This window comes from Anomaloglossus baeobatrachus, chromosome 6, assembly GCF_048569485.1.
Source record: "Anomaloglossus baeobatrachus isolate aAnoBae1 chromosome 6, aAnoBae1.hap1, whole genome shotgun sequence".
Classification (NCBI taxonomy): Eukaryota; Metazoa; Chordata; class Amphibia; order Anura; family Aromobatidae; genus Anomaloglossus; species Anomaloglossus baeobatrachus.
The window spans coordinates 302,918,593-302,941,381 of NC_134358.1; the positions used below are offsets into that span (position 1 = coordinate 302,918,593).

The 22,789-nt window shown below is 42.1% G+C and overlaps 1 protein-coding gene across 6 annotated transcripts in view; it reads right to left on the minus strand.

Moving 5' to 3' along the window:
• Positions 1–22,789, minus strand: part of LOC142244310 (uncharacterized) — a 417,067-nt gene that overhangs the window by 227,266 nt on the left and 167,012 nt on the right. For all 6 annotated transcript variants that reach the window (XM_075316518.1, XM_075316516.1, XM_075316515.1 and 3 more), the window contains one exon: positions 11,189–11,296. In XM_075316518.1, the coding sequence (XP_075172633.1) occupies positions 11,189–11,296 (108 nt within the window). The remainder of the gene's footprint in view (positions 1–11,188; positions 11,297–22,789) is intronic.

A 22,789-nucleotide genomic window follows, 5' to 3' on the forward strand; every position in this document is an offset into this window, starting at 1 on the left:
CTCTGCTACATACAAACACACACAACTCTGCTACATACAGACAAACACACACACACACAACTCTGCTACATACAGACAAACACATACAACTCTGCTACATACAGACAAACACACACAACTCTGCTACATACAGACAAACACACACAACTCTGCTACATACAGACAAACACACACAACTCTGCTACATACAGACAAACACATACAACTCTGCTACATACAGACAAACACATACAACTCTGCTACATACAGACAAACACACACAACTCTGCTACATACAGACAAACACATACAACTCTGCTACATACAGACAAACACATACAACTCTGCTACATACAGACAAACACACACAACTCTGCTACATACAGACAAACACATACAACTCTGCTACATACAGACAAACACATACAACTCTGCTACATACAGACAAACACATACAACTCTGCTACATACAGACAAATACACACAACTCTGCTGCTCTGTGGGGCCTGCACCCGCGGCTCGGCGGGTACAGCACCCGCGGCATCGGCGGGGGGGGGGGGGGGGATTGGCAGGGCATACATCTGGGGGGTTAGAAGCAGCTCACCGGGGCCCATAATGGGGAGGCGGGGAGGGCATTTACCCGATTAGGTCACGGTGGAGAGGGGGCCCACACAGCGCCGGACAGAAGCTCGCCTCCTTCATCTGTGGGACTGAGAAGGCGGTAGCTCCGCCCACAGATGAAATTCAAAACAGGATGTCTGCGCGCCTTAAAGTGACGGCGCCGCAGATTGCTGCCGAGGACTGCGGTCCCCGGAACTCGGCCGGGGGCAGCAGAACTATAAAGGCGAGTGGGCCCCGGCCAAGGGACAGGAGAACTGACGAGGCCGAGTGGGCCCCCCCGGCTCTCCAGGGCCCCGGCATTTGCCCATAGACAGGTAGGAGCCCTGTCTGCGAGCCAGATACGGCCATCAAAAGAGCCATATCTGGCTCGCGAGCCATAGGTTCCCGACCCCTGCTGTATGATATATACCGTATTTTTCGCTTTATAAGACGCACCTGATTATAAGACGCACCCCCAAATTTGGTGAAGGAAAAGAGAATTATTTTTTTTTAATGTTAAATGGGGTCCATCTTATAATGCCAGTGTCCCTCTAACAAATCATATAGGGTATATGTCCCTCATAGCCCCCCATCCTAAAATTAGCCCCCTTAATCTGCATATGGCCCCCTTATATTGAATATAGCCCCCTTGTGATGGCACACGTTCCCCTGTGCTGCCTATGGTCCCCTATGGATTGCACACGTTCCCGTGTTAGATAACGCCCCCATGCTGCTGCCCATGGCCCCTATAGATCGCACAAGTCCACCTGTGTTAGATATCGCCCCCATAGTGCTGCCCATGGCCCCTATAGATCGCACAAGTCCCCCTGTGTTAGATATCGCCCCCATAGTGCTGCCCATGGCTCCTATATAGATCGCACAAGTCCCCCTGTGTTATATATCGCCCCTATAGTGCTGCCCATGGTCCCTATAGATCGCACAAGTCCCCCTGTGTTAGATATCGCCCCCATAGTGCTGCCCATGGCTCCTATATAGATCGCACAAGTCCCCCTGTGTTATATATCGCCCCCATAGTGCTGCCCATGGTCCCTATAGATCGCACAAGTCCCCCTGTGTTAGATATCGCCCCCATAGTGCTGCCCATGGCCCCTATATAGATCGCACAAGTCCCCCTGTGTTAGATATCGCCCCTAGGCTGCTGCCCAAAGTAAAATAAAACCCTCTTTCCTTATCTCCTCCAGCGCTGAGCTCCCTCCTGTCTGGCTCCGTGCTTCTGTTTCTTACTTCCTGGTTCTCAGTGCGGTCATGTGATCGGCACAGCAGGCTGAGCTCTCTGCCTGCCTGATCACAGTGGAAGCAGGGACACGGGGAGAAATGCTGGAGGGGGTAAGTAAAGCTTTTTTATTTTAGAATGAGCAGCAGCCTGGGGGCCAAATCTAACACTGGGGTGGGCATGTGCGATCACACTGGGACGCAGGCTCATATAATATGCACCGGTGCCCCAGCCCCTCACTGCGTGCGATTTCAGCACCATTGGAGATGGACAGCAGCTGTGCATATTATATGAGCGGGTGCAGGAGATCAAAGGCTGCAGCCCGCAGCGTTCCCCTGTGCTCCAGAGCTGCTGCCCCCACCTCCCCTGGACGCTGCAGTGTACATATATATATACACACACACACACACACACACACCCCCCGTATATCCGGCGTATAAGACGACCCCCCACTGTAGCCATTATTTTAAGGGGGTAAAAAGTCGTCTTATACACACATATACATACAGTGAGGTCAGGATGTCATCGGAGTTCACAATTAACTTGTCACGCTGTACTCTAAGATGTACAATAGCAGTACAGCGCAGTAATGTGGGACAGAGGATTCCTGAAACTATCTGAGAAGGTAGTTAGCTTCTAAACCACTAGGGGGCGTAAAAGTGGAGGAAACGTATGAGCAGGGAATTCCCTAGCAGAGGTAATACTAGTCAAGCCCACCAGATGGCAGTAGAATCGTCAGAAAGCCGTGTCACAACATGAGGTCTTGTAAGTACACAAGGGCAAAGTCTAAACGTAGTCAGAGGGAAGCAAATAGTCAGTAGCCGGGAAATCAGAGCCTAGAAGCGAGGGGGAGTGGGAAGACAAGACAGAATAAAGGTAAACAGATAAGGAACGAACAGGGAGACAGTGGGAGAGACACTGATGGAAACAGACAACAGAGGAGGTTAACAGGTCAGGTGAACACGGAGGTCAGGAGGGGGCAGGGCAGACAACAGGTCACTCAAGAGCAGAACACAGCAGAGCCAGAAGTATCACTGGCGAAGTGCAAGAGAAACAGTGCCCTAATAAAGCAGCCTGACCTCCAGAACGAGGCAGAAAGGATTAACCCCTAACGTGACTTGCATTAGAAGTGAAACTAAAAAAAAAGGCTCAGCTCCAGCTGAGCCAAGAGTCAATCATGACAGTACTCAGATGATATCCTGACGACATCCCCGTGACACCGCGGTTTTAGCGGCTGTTACTTCATGGGTTCATCAGAGTTCATTGTGAACTCCGATGAACCCGTGACATTACTGCCACAACACCTGCTTTAGCGTGGATGTCCCGGGGGTGTCGTCAGGATGTCATCTGAGTTCATTGAAAACTCCGATGAACCCGTGACATTACTGTCGGGCCTACACACACACACTGCTTATAAGGTCCAGGTTCCCGCAGGGAAGCGCACACAGCAGTGAAACCTCCTGACCAGGCCACACACACGTTGCTGAGGGTGCCCCTGTGGTGACTTGGGCTGACCTTATAAGGTCTAGGTCACCGCAGGGAAGCATACACAGCCGTGTGTGTGCCTGCAGGGGCTGCTCTCACAATCAATGGTGGAACGTTCAGTTCTCCATTGAATGTGACCGCAGTATGGGATCAACATGGGCCCCCCTAATTGGATTACGGCAAACCAGGAATAGGGATTTGATAGGGAAATAAATTGGAAAAGAAGGTGTCTTTTGCCTTTATTTATTATGTCTTTTCAGGTTTGCTTTTGGGGAACGTCGTGGGACCTCACCATGAATTACGGTGGACCTTTTGTTTATGTATAAAAATCAAATAAATTGGTGAACGAGGGCTGGAGTTGTTTTTTTTTTTTGTTCAAATAAACTTTGTTATTCTTTGCACTACTGGATTAGTAATGGTGGTGTCTGCTAGACGCCACCCATTACTAATACCAGGGCATAATGCTGGCATCAACCCCCCAAATATTACCCGTTTGCCACCGCACCAGGGCAACAGGAAGAGCCGTATCCAACACCAGAATTGGCGCATCTAATAGATCCGCCATTTCTGGGTTGGCTGTGGGCTGCTATTGTTAGGCAGGAAAGGGCCAAATAACCATGGCCCTTTCCACCCTAATAATATCAGCCCCCAGTCGTCTGCTGTACCATGGCTGGTTTTAGTAAAATGGAGGGGATCCTACATCATTTTTTATTTTTTTTTAAATCTAAAAATTTTAAAAATATGCGTAGGATCCACTCTATTTTTAATAGCCAGCCAAGGTACAGCAGAGAGCTGAGGGTTGCAGCCTGCAGCTGCTGCTGTTCCTAAGCTGGATATGAAATTTGGGGAGGACCCCATGTCATTTTTTTTTTTTTTTTTTTTTTTTTAAATTAAAAACTAAAAATGCTGTAAAACAGCTAGCCAAGCTAGCTACCTCTATATCATTATTCTGTTCTGTCTATTTTATGTTCTTTCTTTATATCTCTCTATCTAGCTTATATGTTTTATCCAACTGTCTATTTTATCGGCTCTATTTATCTATCTATCAAATCTGTTCTATTATCTATCTTTCTATATCTATAATTTTTCAGGCTTTGCCCATCTTTTACATATTAAAAAAAACATTCATTTCAGTATCATGCGTTTTTTTACCGGTACCAGTCACACTGATGTCACACGTATGCAAACACAGACGTTACACGAATGACCATACCGGTACGTGTGGCTTGCACCTGTTTAAACATGGATGTCTGAAAGCTGAAAGGGGCCTTAGATAAATTTGTGCACAATATTTCAGAGAAAAAGGCCTTTTATGTACATACAAAAAGTCCCAGATCTTTGAGTTCAGCTCATGAAAAAAAGCGAAACCAACAGTTGTCTTTAGATCTTATTCGGTCATATATGATATAAATTTATATATTTTATATATATATATATATATATATATATATATATATATATATATATATATATATATATATATATATATATATATATATATATATATATATATATATATACATATATATACATACACACATATATATATACATATACACACTACACACATGCATATACATACATATACACACATACATATACATACATATACACACATACATACATATATATATATTTATATATATATAAAAAACACACACTTCAGTATATATTACACACACACACAGCACAGTTCCACTTCTCCTATCCTGTATACTGAGTATACGTAGATGGCTATTGAGATGTTGAAAATTAGATTGACTTACATACCTAATATGCTTGAGGTTGTGGGGGCACATACAGGTTAATTGTAATAACCATCAATATTTAACTAAATCACAACAGTGTTAGTATATGCTAGATAGGGGTCAATATATTCAATTGTTTAACCCCTTCAGCCCCCGGGCACTTTCCGTTTTTCCTTTTTTTTTTTTTGCACCCCTTCTTCCGAGAGCCTTAACTTTTTTATTTTTCGGTCAATCTTGCCATATGAGGGCTTGTGTTTTTGAGGAACGAGTCGTACTTTTACATGAAAAACCATACCATACGTTTTACCATATAGTGTACTGGAAAACAGCAAAAAAATTCCAAGTGTGGAAAAACTGCGAAAAAAAAGTGTGACCGCACAATAGTTTTTGGAAATTGTTTTCACCATGTTCACTATATGGTAAAACTGATGTGTTGTTGTGATGCCTGGGGTCACTGCGAGTTTGTAGAGACCAAACCTGTATAGGTTTACTTGTATCTAAGGGGTTCAAAAAAAATTCACAAGCTTGTCCAATAAAAGTGGCGTACGTTTTGCGCCATTTTCCGAAACCCGTAGTGTTCTCATTTTTTGGGATCTATGCCTTAGTGACGGCTTATTTTTTGCATCTTGAGCTAACATTTTTAATTGTACCATTTTTGCGCAGATGCTACGTTTTGATCGCCTGTTATTGCATTTTGCGCAAAACTTGCGGTGACCAAAAAATGCAATTTTGGCATTTGGAATTTTTTTGCCACTACGCCATTTACCAATCAGATTCATTTTTATATTCTGATAGATCGGGCATTTCTGAATGCGGCGATACCAAATACTGTATGTGTATATATTTTTTTTTTTTTTAACCCTTTTATTTTCAATGGGGTAAAAGGGGCGTGATTTTAACTTTTCGGTGTTTTTTTTAACTTTTTTTTTATTTTACTAGTCCCCCTAGGGGGGCTATATGGATCAACAATCCAATCGCTCTGCCCTATCTGTAGATCTCAGCTACAGAGCTGAAAACTGCAGATACGCTGCTTTACTCTCAATGCCGGAAGTATGCCGCAACTGTGAGAAAGTGACTCATGTTAGCTACAGGCGTCTTCACATGACTCTGTATTACCATGGCAAGCACCGAAAGACACGTGATCACGCACGTGACGTCCGGTGGGGGCAGCGGTAAGTGAAAGTAATGGCCGTGCGCATATACATTTCGCTGCCAGACTTTCGCTGCGAGATGTAAGGGGTTAAAAGTTGCGGGTGGAAGCGATTCCACTCGTAACTTTCAGGCACACGTCAGCTGTTAAACACAGCTCATATGTGCGTGGATCGCCGCGACCTGCCCAGGGCAGGGGGCGGGGATTAACCTCACACGATCCATGATGGCTATATCCGTCATGGGTCGTGAAAGGGTTAACTTAATTTAAGCCATTACTCTTTGTGTGTGCCATTATACCCAGAGCAATGAGACTATTCAATTTGTAATTTCCAGTACACTTTGCACTTGCATAAATGCTACAAATAGGTAGGTGTGGATAGATATTTGTTTGATAGGTTTTCCAAAAACTGTTTTACAAGTATTGACATTTCAATAGTGTTTACTCTATTAAAGACCATAAACTGTGTCCTATATATTACAAGCCAAACTCACATTTAAGTAGATAAATAACAAAAGATGAACAGCAGTCTAAAAGAAGAATTTATTGGTAATTATTCATCCTTAGTGTTGTATAATGGCTTTGTTGCATTCTTAAAGAAGACCTATCAACAGGTCAAAAGACGAAAATTATGTTCTTACTTTGCTTTACCGAGTATGCCATTTTTTGCATTTTTAAAATCTACCATATGGTTCCAAAAATATGGTGCTTTTTATTCAATGCTAATGTTTATGGTCTTTATATGAGACAGGGACTCTTAGGATTCTCTGGAGCCATGCCTTTAGTTACTCTGCATTATTACCCAGTGAGCTACACCCCCTTACAAAGACCATAAATTTTAGCACAAGTGATTACTTAGGGTGCTCGCCACTGTTCAATACTTGATGAACCATCGGAGTGCTCAAAAAACTCGTTACTTGACGCGTATCGCGGGTGTTCGAAAGACATGCTTGAATCTGTGCCCCATATTTTGCAGCTTTTAGACAGCCAATCAATATGCAGGGATTGCCTGACATACAAGGTAATGCCGTAACCATGTTGGCTACTGGCATTTATTGTGATTGGCCGGCTCCCTGGTCATTTTTATGCCCAAAAAGCAAAACTGGAAGCAAGCTCTACAGGCTATCCAATTATGCACCGAACCAATAAATATTTTCAGTGACAGCGGCTATGTTGTTTCCTCCCTTACTCTGTATCTCAAATGTATAGGCACTGAGGGGATGGTTGATTCACAGAATAAGCCCTTACAACATGCAGTTATTCTCAAACAAATTGAACAGTGAGGCAAAGACTTTCCAAATTTATAGTCCTTTTGTGAAATCAAAAGTCACCAGAAACCGACCCCAACATCCTTGGTAATGCATATATACACCATGCAGCCAAAGAAGCAGCCCTGACGGGTGATGACAAATATCCTCATGAAACAATTGCTACCTCCAAGAGGAATCCTCAAGAACCCCCTTTTGTCTTGTCTCCTTTTCAAGACCTCATAAAGGCACAGGAAAAGGATAGAAATTCATCCCTGTCCAATTCTCTTGAGTCTCTACCCGAAAAAGTACTACAAAAGAGTGAATGAAAAGTTTTTGCCTTAGCGGTACTTCTCTCATAGCGAGATCGCTAGCGAGATCGCTGGTGAGTCACAGGTTTTGTGACGTACCAGCGACCTGGCCCCTGCTGTGAAATCGCTGATCGTTACACAGTGCTCTGGTTCATTTTTTGCTCGTTGGTCTCCTGCTGTGCAGCACACATCGGCGTGTTTGACGGCGGGAGACCAACGAGCACCGACTCTGTGTAAGCAGTGTACGCTGGTAACCAGGCTATATATCGGGTAACTAAACAAAGCGCTTTGCTTGGTTATCAGATATTTACCCTGGTTATCGGGTAACTAAGCAAAGTGCTTTGCTTAGTAACCCGATGTGTACCCAGGCTACGTGTGCAGGGAGCCAGCACTAAGCGGTGTATGCTGGTAACCAGGGTAAATATCGGGTAAGCAAGCAAAGCGCTTTCCCTAGATACCCGATATTTACCCTGGTTACAAAGTGCAGAGTCGCTGGTGGCTGGTCGTTGGTGAGCTCTGCCTCATTGACAGCTCACAAGCGACCATGTAGCGACACACCAGCGATCCTAACCAGGTCATATCGTGGTTGGAATCGCTGATGTCATTTAGTGAGACGGTACCCTAACTCTAATGATCACATGTCTGATTAAATGTAAACATTCAGTTTTTGCCCAGCCAGGACCAGAGGCACTGTTAGGCTATGTGAGCACGCTGCGTTTTTTTGACACTGCGTTTTTTGTCGCAAAAAACCCGCAAAAACACATCCGCGGCAAAAAAACGCATAAAAAACGCATGCGTTTTTACCACGTTTTGGTGAGGTTTTTTTTCAAGGAAAAATGCCATTAAGGATTGGTGAAGGAAAAAAAATCTGATGTCATTTCCTTCTTCAATATGTTCTTCATTCTCCACTAGTGTATGCAGGAGAACAGACAGCTGCAGAACTACAAGGCTCAGCATGCTCCATCCAGGACTGTGTGCTGGAGGGAGAGGCAGGGGGAGCAGAACTACAAGGCTCGGCATACTCCATCCACTAGCGTATGCAGGGGAGCAGACAGCAGCTGCAGAACTACAAGGCTCAGCATCCTCCATCCAGAACTGCATGCAGGAGTTTTTTGCCCCCAAAAAAAAAAAAAATGACGTGGGCTTCGCCATATTTTTGTATGCTAGCCAGGTACAGCAGACAAGCACGGGCTGCCCCTATCCCCCAGCTGCTGCAGGACCTCACCGCTGGACTTATACTGTCAGCTGATTCCGTCAGGTGACCGCATCAGCTGATCACCGGCAGGTCCTGCAGCCATCGGACATGTCCCGGGAGTCTGCAGACAGGAGAGTATGACTTTTTTTTTCTACTGTTCACTTTTGATTTTGCAACTGCTTCCACCTCCTGTCCGATCATGGCGCCGCACGGGAGCGGACATCGTGCTGGACAGGAGGTGGAAGCAGGGATGGTGGTACCGGGAGGATTCACACTTCTGTGTTTACCAGCACAAGGAATCCTCTTCCTGTACATGTCACTTTACTACCCACCCCTTGCGTTTATAGCTGCGTTTTTAGTCATAGAAACGCAGTAAAATACAGCTATATTTGCAATTTGCGTTTTTGAAGATCTCATTGAACTAAATGGGTGAAAAACGCAGGACTAATTGACCTGCTTCATTTTTCTGGGCACCACAAAAACGCAGCTAAAAAAACGCTGTGTGCCGATAGCAAAAATGAAAACTCATAGACTTTGCTGGTGAAGCAAAGTCATACAGTTTTCTGAACAAAAACGCACCCAAAAAACGCGCAAAAACGCAGCAAAAAACGCACTGTGCGCACATAGCCTTACAGTTTGTACAAAAGAAAATGTGGGATTTTATTCTGTTTCAGTGTTTTCTGTTAAGCCCCTGTCACACATAGTGATATCGCTAGCGAGATCGCTGAAACATCACAGGTTTTGTAACATATCAGCGACCTCGCCAGCGATGTCGATGTGTGTGACACGTAGTAGTGAGCGGGCCCCTGCTGTGAGGTCGCTGATCATTACAAAACGATCAGGACCTTTTTTTGCTCGTTGGTCTCCCGCTGTGCAACACGCATCTGCGTGTTGGACTGCGGGAGACCAACGAGCACCGACTGTGTAAGCAGCGTACGCTGGTAACCAGGGTAAATATTGGGTAACTAAGCAAAGTGCTTTGCTTAGTAACCCGATGTGTACCCTAGCTACGTATACAGGGAGCCAGCGCTGGCAGCCTGTAATCGGTGTACGCTGGTAACCAACATAAATATCGGGTAATCAAGCAAAGTGCTTTGCTTAGTTACCCGATATTTATCTTGGTCACCAGGCGCAGCATCGTTACACAAGTCGCTTGTGGCTGGTCGTTGGTGAGATCTGCCTGACAGCTCACCAGCGACCATGTAGCGACGCACTAACGATCCCTGCCAGGTCGGATCGCTGGTGGGATCGTTGGTGTGTCGATACGTGTGACGAGACCCTTAGGGATGCTTGCCCTCCCTGTATGTGCTCAATCACAGATACCTATAGAGGCCACTCAAGAAAGACAACCTTTTCATTGAGGATGGGATATTATCAGAGGACAGGGAGTGCCTTGTGATCTTCCCTTTGATTACCTCAAAGGCCAGATCAGAACTTTTTTTCAAGTGACCCGAGATATTGATAATGTGATAACATGCTCTTGCTTATATTGCCCTGCAAGGAAAAATGCACACTAATGCTAAAATTCTTCTCCAAACTACTCAATGGTCACTGGCCATGGGAAATGGGCTGCACTTGGCCTGTATAACTAAATTTGCCAAAAAAAAACCATATAGAATGGTGGAAAATCGGATGGATAGGATGTACCAACTTTCATATGGAAAGATTGTGCTTTCCGTGCCTTCATACCGATCCGAGGCACGGTCCACTCTCTCTTGAACTGAATCAATGTGGGGTTGGTTCATAAGAAATTATGGCTTAATATATGTAAATACTGATAACTGGGGCCACAAAAAAGAAAAAAATGTACTTTACACACCTATGTTGATGGAGAAAAAAAAAATTCTGGCTTTTGGAAAGGGAATAAAAAATTAAAAGCATGAAACAGAGATTGAAAAAAGTTTGATTATTTTACAGCCGTATGAGGTCACATTAATTTCATGCAGTGCCAGATCAAGACAGGAAAATAATCCCTCTTGTAGACAGTTGCAAAAATACTGCCAACACAGGGGATAGATGAAAATAAATGAGCCAAAATAAAAGCAAAATATATAAAACAAGGTAAAACAACAAATGCAAAGATTCCTTTAAATATAGGCAAGTCGTATACGTATCCTACTGTAGATGCCAAATATGATGGTATACAACTAAAAAAAAAACATAATGCAATATATGATCCCCTTTAGAAAGCTTACTTTACTTTACAACTGTTTAAAAGTGTTCTTGAATAATACAGTACCTTTCATGCAGTTTAAGATGGTATCAAATTTATCATTACAAGGTGGGTTATTCATCCGTGCCATCTTTTGAGGTGGTTCACAGTCTTCATCCAATCCACTTTTTTGGTCTATTTATGGGGAGATTTAAAAACAAAACCTTAACTGACAAATTGATCTCTAGATTTCACAACGTAAATTGATTACATTATTAGATACACTATATGGAAAAAATATAGGTACACAAAACTATCTTTCTGCTAAGATCCAAAAATGGTGGATTGTGTTTAATACATAATTGTTAAGGACTCTCCTGATCACATTTGTCACAATAAAATGTATGATTTCATTTAGGCTCTGCTTACATAAACAGTTGTCGTGTGTTTGAATTGGATTTTGTATTTTAAAACAAAAACAACCCCCCCCCACAAAAAGGATTGTTACAAACAGAAGAAAGCAAACCAGAATGTTTTATAAATATACAGTATATATTGTATATAATATACAGTACAGACCAAAAGTTTGGAAACACCTTTTCTTTTAAATGTTTTTATTAATTTAACACAAAGTAATATGACTATAACCAGACATGTTATGAAAATATACATTGCTGATTTTAGTAAACAACACACGTCAGTATTCTAGGTTATAGAATGTTACTTTTAACTTTAACCACTACATACTAAACTACTACAACAATAAAATACATTAACTTTTAATCTGTCTTTACTCATTGGAGTGGAAATCACCAAATTACAACTTATCGATCAATCATAACCACAAGGATAGTTTAGAAACGTAAATTATTAAATATATACCTGGGAGATGGGGGAAAAAAAAACAAAACACAGGTTTAAATAGACTTATTTATTATTAGGTTATTCCATCTTTCCCAAATTTTTTGGTATTTTGGGTATCGATTATTAAAAGTGGCAAAACGTCTCTCATAATTATTATGAAGAATTATCGTTTCTTTAATTTCTGAAATAGATGGTATATCTGTCTTTTTCCATTTAGCCGCTATATGAATTTTGACAATTAAAAAAATGTGAATAACTAGGTATTTATCTTTGGTAATGCTATCTAAATCTAATGAAAAAAGAGCCATTTGAGGTGTAATAGTAATACTATTTCCAAGAATTTGATTTATTAAAAGGTTAACCTCCCTCCAAAGACATCTTAATTTGGGACAAGACCAAAATATGTGAATAATATCTCCCTTTAAATTACATCCTCTCCAGCATAAATGGGAATTATTACTTTTAAAGAGCGATAGCTTATAAAGAGTAAAGTACTACCTAGAAAGCAATTAATAATAAGTTTCATGAAGTGTTAAACATATATTAGAGGAGTATGTATCTCCAATACATCTATTCCACTTTTCCAATGGACACACCTTCTCATTCAAAGAGTTTTCTTTATTTTCATGACTGAAAATTGTACATTCATATTGAAGGCATCAAAATTATGAATTAACACATGTGGAATGAAATACTTAACAAACAAGTGTGAAACAACTGAAAATATGTCTTATATTTTAGGTTCTTCAAAGTAGCCACCTTTTGCTTTGATTACTGCTTTGCACACTCTTTGCATTCTCTTGATGAGCTTCAAGAGGTAGTCACCGGAAATGGTCTTCCACAGTCTTGAAGGAGTTCCCAGAGATGCTTAGCAACTATTAGCCCTTTTGCCTTCATTCTGCGGTCCAGCTCACCCCAAACCATCTCGATTGGGTTTAAGTCTGGTGACTGTAGAGGCCAGGTCAGCTGGCGTAGCACCCTATCACTCTCCTTCTTAGTCAAATAGCCCTTACACAGCCTGGAGGTGTGTTTAGGGTCATTGTCCTATTGAAAAATAAATGAAGGTCCAACTAAACGCAAACCGGATGGAATAGCATGCCGCTGCAAGATGCTGTGGTAGCCATGCTGGTTCAGTATGCCTTCAATTTTGAATAAATCCCCAACAGTGTCATCAGCAAAGCACCCCTACACCATCACACCTCCTCCTCCATGCTTCACGGTGGGAACCACTGGTCTAATGTCCATTCCTTGTGTTCTTTAGCCCAAACAAGTCTATTCTGCTTGTTGCCTGTCCTTAGCAGTGGTTTCCTAGCAGCTATTTTACCATGAAGGCATGCTGCACAAAGTCTCCTCTTAACAGTTGTTCTAGAGATGTGTCTGCTGCTAGAACTCTGTGTGGCATTGACCTAGTCTCTAATCTGAGCTGCTGTTAAAATGCATTTTCTGAGGCTGGTGACTCGGATAAACTTATCCTCCGCAGCAGAGGTGACTCTTGGTCTTTTTTTCCTGGGGCGGTCCTCATGTGAGCCAGTTTCTTTGTAGCGTTTGATGGTTTTTGCTACTGCACTTGGGGACACTTTCACAGTTTTCCCAATTTTTCGGACTGACTGACCTTAATTTTTTAAAGTAATGATGGACACTCGTTTTTCTTTACTTAGCTGCTTTTTTCTTGCCATAATACAAATTTTAACAGTCTATTAAGTAGGACTATAAGCTGTGTATCCACCAGACTTCTGCACACTACAACTGATGGTCCCAACCCCATTTATAAGGCAAGAAATCCCACTTATTAAACCTGACAGAGCACACCTGTGAAGTGAAAACCATTTCCGGTGACTACCTCTTGAAGCTCATCATGAGAATGCCAAGAGTGTGCAAAGCAGTAATCAAAGCAAAAGGTGGCTACTTTGAAGAACCTAGAATATAAGACATATTTTCAGTTGATTCACACTTTTTAGTTAAGTATTTCATTCCACATGTGTTAATCCATAGTTTTGATGCCTTCAATGTGAATCTACAATTTTCAGAGTTATGAAAATAAAAAAAAACTCTTTGAATGAGAAGGTGTGTCCAAACTTTTGGTCTGTAATGTATATATGTATATACATATACATACACACACACATAAAACAGTCATAGCCAAAAGTTTTGAGAATGACACCAAAATTATATTTTCACATGATCTGTTGTTCTCTGGTTTTTAATTGTGTTTGTCTGATGTTTACATCACATACAGAAATATAATTGCAATCATATTATGAGTACCAAAAGGTTATATTGACAGTTAGAATGAGTTAATGCAGCAAGTCAATATTTGCAGTGTTGACCCTTCTTCAGGACCTCTGCAATTCTCCCTGGCATGCTCTCAATCAACTTCTGGATCAAATCCTGACTGACAGCTGTCCATTCTTGCATAAGCAATGCTTACATTTTGCCAGAATTTGTTGGTTTTTGTTTGCCCACCCGTCTCTTGATTGCCTACAAGTTCTCAATGGGATTAAGATCTGGGGAGTCTCCAGGCCATGGACCCAAAATCTCTATGTTTTGTTCCATGAGCCATTTAGTGACCACCTTTGCTTTATGGCAAGGTGCTCCATCATGCTGGAAAAGGCATTGTTGGGCACCAAACTGCTCTTGGACAGTTGGGAGAAGTTGCTCTTGAAGGACATTCTGGTACCATTCTTTATTCATGGCTGTGTTTTTAGGCAAGACTGCGAGTGAGCCGATTCCCTTGGCTGAGAAGCAAACCCACATATGAATCGTTTCAGGATGCTTAACAGTTGGCATGAGACAAGACTGGTGGTAGCGCTCACCTCTTCTTCTCCTAATAAGCTGTTTTCCAGATGTCCCAAACAATCGAAAAGGGGATTCATCTGAGAAAATGACTTTATCCCAGTCCTCAGCAGTCCACTCCCTGTACCTTTTGCAGAATATCAGTCGGTCCCTGATGTTTTTTCTGGAGAGAAGTGGCTTCTTTGCTGCCCTCCTTGAAACCAGGCCTTGCTCTAGCAGTCTCCGCCTCACAGTGCGTGCAGAAGCACTCACACCAGCCTGCTGCCATTGCTGAGCTAGCTCGGCACTGCTGGTAGTCCGATCCCACAGTTGAAACAGTTTTAAGATACGGTCCTGGCGTTTGCTGGTCCTTCTTGGGCGCCCTGGAGCCTTTTTGGCAACAATGGAAGCTCTCTCCTTGAAGTTCTTGATGATGCGATAGATTGTTGACTGAGGTGCAATCTTTGTAGCTGCGATACTCTTCCCTGTTAGGCCATTTTTGTGCAGAGCAATGATGGCTGCATGTGTTTCTTTAGAGATAACCATGGTTAACTGAAGAGAAACAATGATACCAAGCACCAGCCTCCTTTTAAAGTGTCCAGTGGTGTCATTCTTACTTAATCATGACTGATTGATCACCAGCCCTGTCCTCATCAACATCCACACCTGTGTTAATGGAACAATCACTAAAACAATGTTAGCTGCTCTTTTTAAGGCAGGAATGCAATGATGTTGAAATGTGTTTTGGAGGTTAAAGTTCATTTTCCTAGCCAATATTGACTTTGCAAGTAATTGCTGTTAAGCTGATCGCTCTTTATGACATTCTGGAGTATATGCAAATTGCCATTAGAAAAACTTAAGCAGTAGACTTTGCAAAAATTAAATATTTGTAGCATTCTCAAAACTTTTGGCCATGACTGTGTATATATATATATATATATATATATATATATATATATATATATATATATATATATATATATATATATATATATATATATATATATATATATAAAGATTTTTTTTTCCTCAGAAATTGTGTGATCTACATTTGATGAACATTTGAAGGGTTTTTTTTGTGAGGGGTACACCATGCCACTAGAGCAGAGTTGTACAAAAGATCCACAGTATATCACCATAAACCCTTTACTTTGCCCAAAATGTGATGATCAAAATTAGAGAACAGCAATGACTGTAGCACAGACAATGGTTATAACTAGAGATGGGCGGATTCTCTCTTTTTTTTTGTTTTTATAAATCTGGATCCTGTCCGGAATCTGGCCGCCATATAAGTCTAAAAATAGTGGTAGACGGGATAGGGGAATGGGAGGAAGCGCGCTGCACTTACCAGAGATCTGGCATGGCTGTACGCTACTCCCAGGCATCGCATTCACTTCTGATACTGTGCATTACATTGATCGCATATGCATTGCTTTCCCCGCCCACCAACGCCTATGATTCGTTGCAGCCAGACACGACTCCACTTTGAGTGACAGCGTCAGTTGACTGCATCCAATCAAAAGCGTCAGGACGGCCAGTAGGCGGGGAAAGCCGTGTAACTTAAGGTGCCCATATACTCTACTATCTACAGTGAGCCTAGAATGAACAGGCTCATTCCAGATTAGTGGGCATGACTCGCGTGGTTGGTGGGCGACATCATGTTTCCTCTCCTCCCCCAAAATCATGCAAGGGGGCTTTGCCACCTCTCCTGCACCACTCCTATTTGGGGGGGTCTTACCTCCAGACCCCAGCTTCTATTATAAACAACTCTATGCCCAGAAAGGAATGTAAACATTTAGTGCATAGTAGTGATAGTGCCGCTCACACTGGTGATGATTCTCTCATGTGAGAGAAAATCACATGCCTTATACAAAGGACAAACAGATAAAACTGCTCAGAGTGTGAGCAGAGGGTCATTCAGTGTACTCTTATTCGCTGAAATACGAGAATCAAACAACAGGTGTGGAGTAGATATAAAACATAATCTCTCCATCTTCTTCATTTTTTGAGTCAACTGATATCAGTCTGCACTCAACATGAGAGGAGGAGGGGGAGGGGGGGGGGGGGGAAAAAAAAAAGAGTGCTGGTCAGAGCCCTGCCACATTGTAAAATATCAGACTGCACTCCGCCGTGTTATACACCAGTGTGAGCAAACCCTTAAAGAGATTGTGGAACAGATATAGTGTACTTGGATACAATATCTCAAAAGATATTAGTGGGTTCTTCGCGAAGTACTCCTTGCTACTTGTCTATTTTTATTTAGTAAGCTAGGATGATATTAAGAGGGTATGAAGCCATTGAAGAACACAAATGAAAGTTTGGGCAAAGAATCCTTCTTCCCTCACTCTTGCTTGTCAACAACCCCTTCATCAAAATAACTTTTTTTTTTTTAAAGCGAGGGAGAGGTTTTCTGACCATTTTCATTGCAAATGGTAGGTGCTCTCGACATCCAATGTCTGGCCACACAGTGCTTTGCGAAAGTATTTGTCCCCCTTGAATTTTTCAAACTTTTCCCATATTTCAGGCTTCAAACATAAAGAGAAAAAAATAAAATTGTATGCTGAAGAATCAACAAGTGGGACACAATTGTGAAGGTGAATGATATTTATTGCTTCTTTTAAATTTTTGTAAAAAAAAAATAAAAAACTGAAAATTGGGGCGTGCAATATGATTCATCCCCTTTACCTTCAGTGCAGCAAACTCACTCCAGAAATTCATTTAGGATCTGTGAATGATCCAATGTTGTCCTAAATGACTGATGATGATAAATATAAGCCCCCTGTGTATAATCAAGTCTCAGTATAAATGCACCTGCTCTGTGGTAGTCTCAGTGTTCTGTTTAAAGCACAGAGAGCATCATAAAGACCAAGGAACACAACAGGTAGATCCGTGATACTGTTGTGGAGATGTTTAAAGCCGGATTTGGTTGCAAAAAAATTTCCAAAACTTTAAACATCCCAAGGAGCACTGAGCAAGCAATCATATTGAAATGGAAGGAGTATCGTAGCACTGCAAATCTACAAAGACCCAGCCGTCCCTCAGAAATTTCATCTCAAACAAGAAGACTGATCAGAGATGAAGCCAGGAGGCCCATGATCACTCTGGATGAACTGCAGAGATCTACAGCTGAGGTGGGAGAGTCTGTCCATAGGACAACAATCAGTCGTACATTGCACAAATCTGGCCTTCATGGAAGAGTGGCAAGAAGAAAGCCATTTCTCAAGGATATCCATAAAAAGTGTCGTTTACAGTTTGCTACAAGCCACCTGGGAGACACACCAAACATGTGGAAGAAGGTGCTCTGGTCAGATGAAACCAAAATCGAACTATTTGGGCACAATGCCAAACGATAGCAACACAGCTCATCACCCTGAACACACTATCCCCACTGTCAAACATGGTGGTGGCAGCATTATGGTTTGGCCCTGCTTTGCTTCAGCAGGGACAGGGAAGATGGTTAAAATTGATTGGAAGATGGATGGAGCCAAATACAGAACCATTCTTGATGAAAACCTGTTGGAGTCTGCAAAAGACCTGAGACTGGGGGGGGTGGAGATTTGTCTTCCAACAAGACAGTGATCCAAAACATAAAGCGAAATCTACAATGGAATGGTTCACAAATAAACGTATCCAGGTGTTAGAATGGCCAAGTCAAAGTCCAGACTTGAATCAAATCGAGAATCTGTGGAAAGAGCTGAAAACTGCTGTTCACAAACGCTCTCCATCCAACCTGACTCAGCTTGAGCTATTTGCAAAGGAAGAATGGTCAAGAATTTCAGTCTCTCGATGTGCAAAACTGATAGAAGAACTAACAGAGTTAAATAGATGGGTAGAGTGCTCAAAAAGGGACTAACATGTAATCTCAACCCTATTTTAAAATGTGCAATTTTTATTAATATTCATGAAAATGTACCCACAAACAGACATACAAACATATAAATGAGAATGGATCACGATATCCTTGTAAATAACCAAGGAGTTTTATATACACACTCACTTTAGGAAAGGGAAGGGAAACTAATATAGCCCTATAAGGGTAGTGTATCCCTACCTAACAACGGAGGGTATGACACCATAAGTTACCGGGCGCCCCCGTTCCACGTCGGCTCTCCCTCTCCCTGACCCTGATATAGGGATGGGATGGAAAGCCCTATAGTGGTGCTTGCACAGTACAATATATATGAGTTCCCAAATGGTAATACTCTTCCCTGTATTGTTTTCCTTAGATCAAGAAGGTATCAATTTACTGATCTACAACCAGGTATTCCTATTCATGATACTAGCACTGTACAAGACGTATAGACTTCTATTCCTAATACAGTCAGGGCCAGAAATATTTGGACAGTGCCACAAGTTTTGTTATTTTAGCTGTTTACAAAAACATGTTCAGAAATACAATTATATATATAATATGGGCTGAAAGTGCACACTCCCAGCTGCAATATGAGAGTTTTCACATCCAAATCGGAGAAAGGGTTTAGGAATCATAGCTCTGTAATGCATAGCCTCCTCTTTTTCAAGGGACCAAAAGTAATTGGACAAGGGACTCTAAGGGCTGCAATTAACTCTGAAGGCGTCTCCCTCGTTAACCTGTAATCAATGAAGTAGTTAAAAGGTCTGGGGTTGATTACAGGTGTGTGGTTTTGCATTTGGAAGCTGTTGCTGTGACCAGACAACATGCGGTCTAAGGAACTCTCAATTGAGGTGAAGCAGAACATCCTGAGGCTGAAAAAAAAGAAAAAATCCATCAGAGAGATAGCAGACATGCTTGGAGTAGCAAAATCAACAGTCGGGTACATTCTGAGAAAAAAGGAATTGACTGGTGAGCTTGGGAACTCAAATAGGCCTGGGCGTCCACGGATGACAACAGTGGTGGATGATCGCCGCATACTTTCTTTGGTGAAGAAGAACCCGTTCACAACATCAACTGAAGTCCAGAACACTCTCAGTGAAGTAGGTGTATCTGTCTCTAAGTCAACAGTAAAGAGAAGACTCCATGAAAGTAAATACAAAGGGTTCACATCTAGATACAAACCATTCATCAATTCCAAAAATAGACAGGCCAGAGTTAAATTTGCTGAAAAACACCTCATGAAGCCAGCTCAGTTCTGGAAAAGTATTCTATGGACAGATGAGACTAAGATCAACCTGTACCAGAATGATGGGAAGAAAAAAGTTTGGAGAAGAAAGAGAACGGCACATGATCCAAGGCACACCACATCCTCTGTAAAACATGGTGGAGGCAACGTGATGGCATGGGCATGCATGGCTTTCAATGGCACTGGGTCACTTGTGTTTATTGATGACATAACAGCAGACAAGAGTAGCCGGATGAATTCTGAAGTGTACCGGGATATACTTTCAGCCCAGATTCAGCCAAATGCCGCAAAGTTGATCGGACGGCACTTCATAGTACAGATGGACAATGACCCCAAGCATACAGCCAAAGCTACCCAGGAGTTTATGAGTGCAAAAAAGTGGAACATTCTGCAATGGCCAATTCAATCACCAGATCTTAACCCAATTGAGCATGCATTTCACTTGCTCAAATCCAGAATTAAGACGGAAAGACCCACAAACAAGCAAGACCTGAAGGCTGCGGCTGTAAAGGCCTGGCAAAGCATTAAGAAGGAGGAAACCCAGCGTTTGGTGATGTCCATGGGTTCCAGACTTAAGGCATTGATTGCCTCCAAAGGATTCGCAACAAAATATTGAATATAAAAATATTTTGTTTGGGTTTGGTTTATTTGTCCAATTACTTTTGACCTCCTAAAATGTGGAGTGTTTGTAAAGAAATGTGTACAATTTCTACAATTTCTATCAGATATTTTTGTTCAAACCTTCAAATTAAACGTTACAATCTGCACTTGAATTCTGTTGTAGAAGTTGCATTTCAAATTCAATGTGGTGGCATGCAGAGCACAACTCGCGAAAATTGTGTCACTGTCCAAATATTTCTGGACCTAACTGTAAATTATCTTTATGCAAGGTAGTGATCCATAAGAGTTATTTACAACCACATATGTTACAGGGTGGTATACCCCACAAGTATATTACAGTCACCTAGAGTCATATCACAAGGGGCTCAGATAATCTCCCCATTATACCCCAGGAGCTGAAAGAAAAATGGGATACAGACACCCCTGCAAATTACTGCAAAATAGAAAAGGTTGCTTCAATCATATTCTATATAATATAGTATAACAGGGAGAAAAGATGAATTACTTCCCTGAGAAGCAGGAATCCAGGCCTGCCAGGCCTCAACGCGTTTCTCCTCTCCCTTCAGAGGTTCATCAGGAGGCTAAGGGGAGACAGCAGCGGGTCCTGTTCAATAACAATCCATGGCTGTAAGCAGCGTTCACGTGCATGAATGAGGTATTTAAAGCATGGCTGCGGGGGAAGGGGCGGTCACCAATCAGACAAAAGGGCTTCAGTGTCTGCAAGTTTCTACTGCACATGCCTGAAAAAGTCAAACACTAGATGCCTGACACACACTGAGCATGCTCCATAGACCACAAGACATAGGGCACACAGAGGTCCAGGGGAGTGTCAGTGGTGAACTAAGCATCCAGTCATAGCATGATAGGAGTGGCCACATGAAAATGTTTAACCATTGAAGCCACATACAAGCGCGATCACATGACAACGCAGCCAGAGGGCCTCAATGTCTACAGGTTAACATTGCGCATGCCTAAGAAAAGGCAAGCGTTAGGACTTTATAGCACTCACTGCATATGCCCAATTATCACATAGCGCACGGGGCATTAAATAGAAGCACAGATGTCCAGGAGAGTGCCAATAATGCAGGCCACATCCACACACATCAACACTGGTATGGAAATGTGAAAATGTTTTAACAGGTGCGATCACGTGATCAAATTACGTGTCTGAAAAGCGCCACTGCTTCAACACAGTAGGCAATAAATATCTAAAAATGTCTTCTGCATATACCCAGCAGCCTGTGGATAACAAGCGCAAGGAAAAAATATGTCATAACAATTGTGACAAAGGGGAGGAGCCAACAAGTGTAGAAAGCATGATGCTGCAAAAATTAATGGATCAAAATCCCCTTCCCCTAGGGATGGTTCATATTATAATGGCCTGATGTAAAAAATTATTACAGCAATTGTGACAAAGGGGAGGAGCCAACAAGCGTAGATAGCATAATGCTGCAAAAATTAATGGATCAAAATCCCCTTCCCCTATGGGGGGTCATATTACAACGGCTTGATGTAAAAATTATTACAACAATTGTGACAAAGGGGAGGAGCCAACAAATGTAGATAGCATAATGCTGCAAAAATTAATGGATCAAAGACCCCTACCCCTCGGGGGGGTCATATTACAACTGCCTGATGTAAAAATTATTACAACAATTGTGACAAAGAGATGTAGAAAATTATTATAACAATTATGACAAAAAAGGGAGGAGTCAACAAGTATAAACAGCATAATGCTGCAAAACTTAATGGATCAAAATCCCCTTCCCTAAGGGGGTCATATTGTAAAGGCCTGGTGTAGAAAAATAATATTAAAAGGGGCCTTACCGATTTTATCAATACAGGAAGGATGGAGTGTATACATCCAACCTTACTGACTGGGACCAAAAACAGAACAATCTTCAGACTTAATATAGCCCTATAAACTACACCAAGCTGCCCCTGCAGACAGACCTAGACACTATTGAAAGACACTAAAATCAACCCCTTACCCTTACTCATGCCTATAAAGAGTCTCTTAATGGCAATAAGAAAAGAGACCATAGCTCAATGAAAAATTCCAGAGCTAAACTGCCGTGACTCACAAATTACGAGTCGATAACGGGGGCGCATAAAGTTCTATCATAAGTATTCAACCCAATAACACCGTCCAGAAGGTTGAAACCCCAGCCCAGTACTACAGCAAAGATCACACGCAACACTCAGAGGGCTCCTTTAAACAGAACCAGACAATTAAAGAAAGGGGGAGAAGGAAAGCCTTTCATTAAGACCCAAGGGCGTCTGGGACCTAAGGCGGAAAATCCACTGACTCTCCTTCTGTAGGATTCTCCTA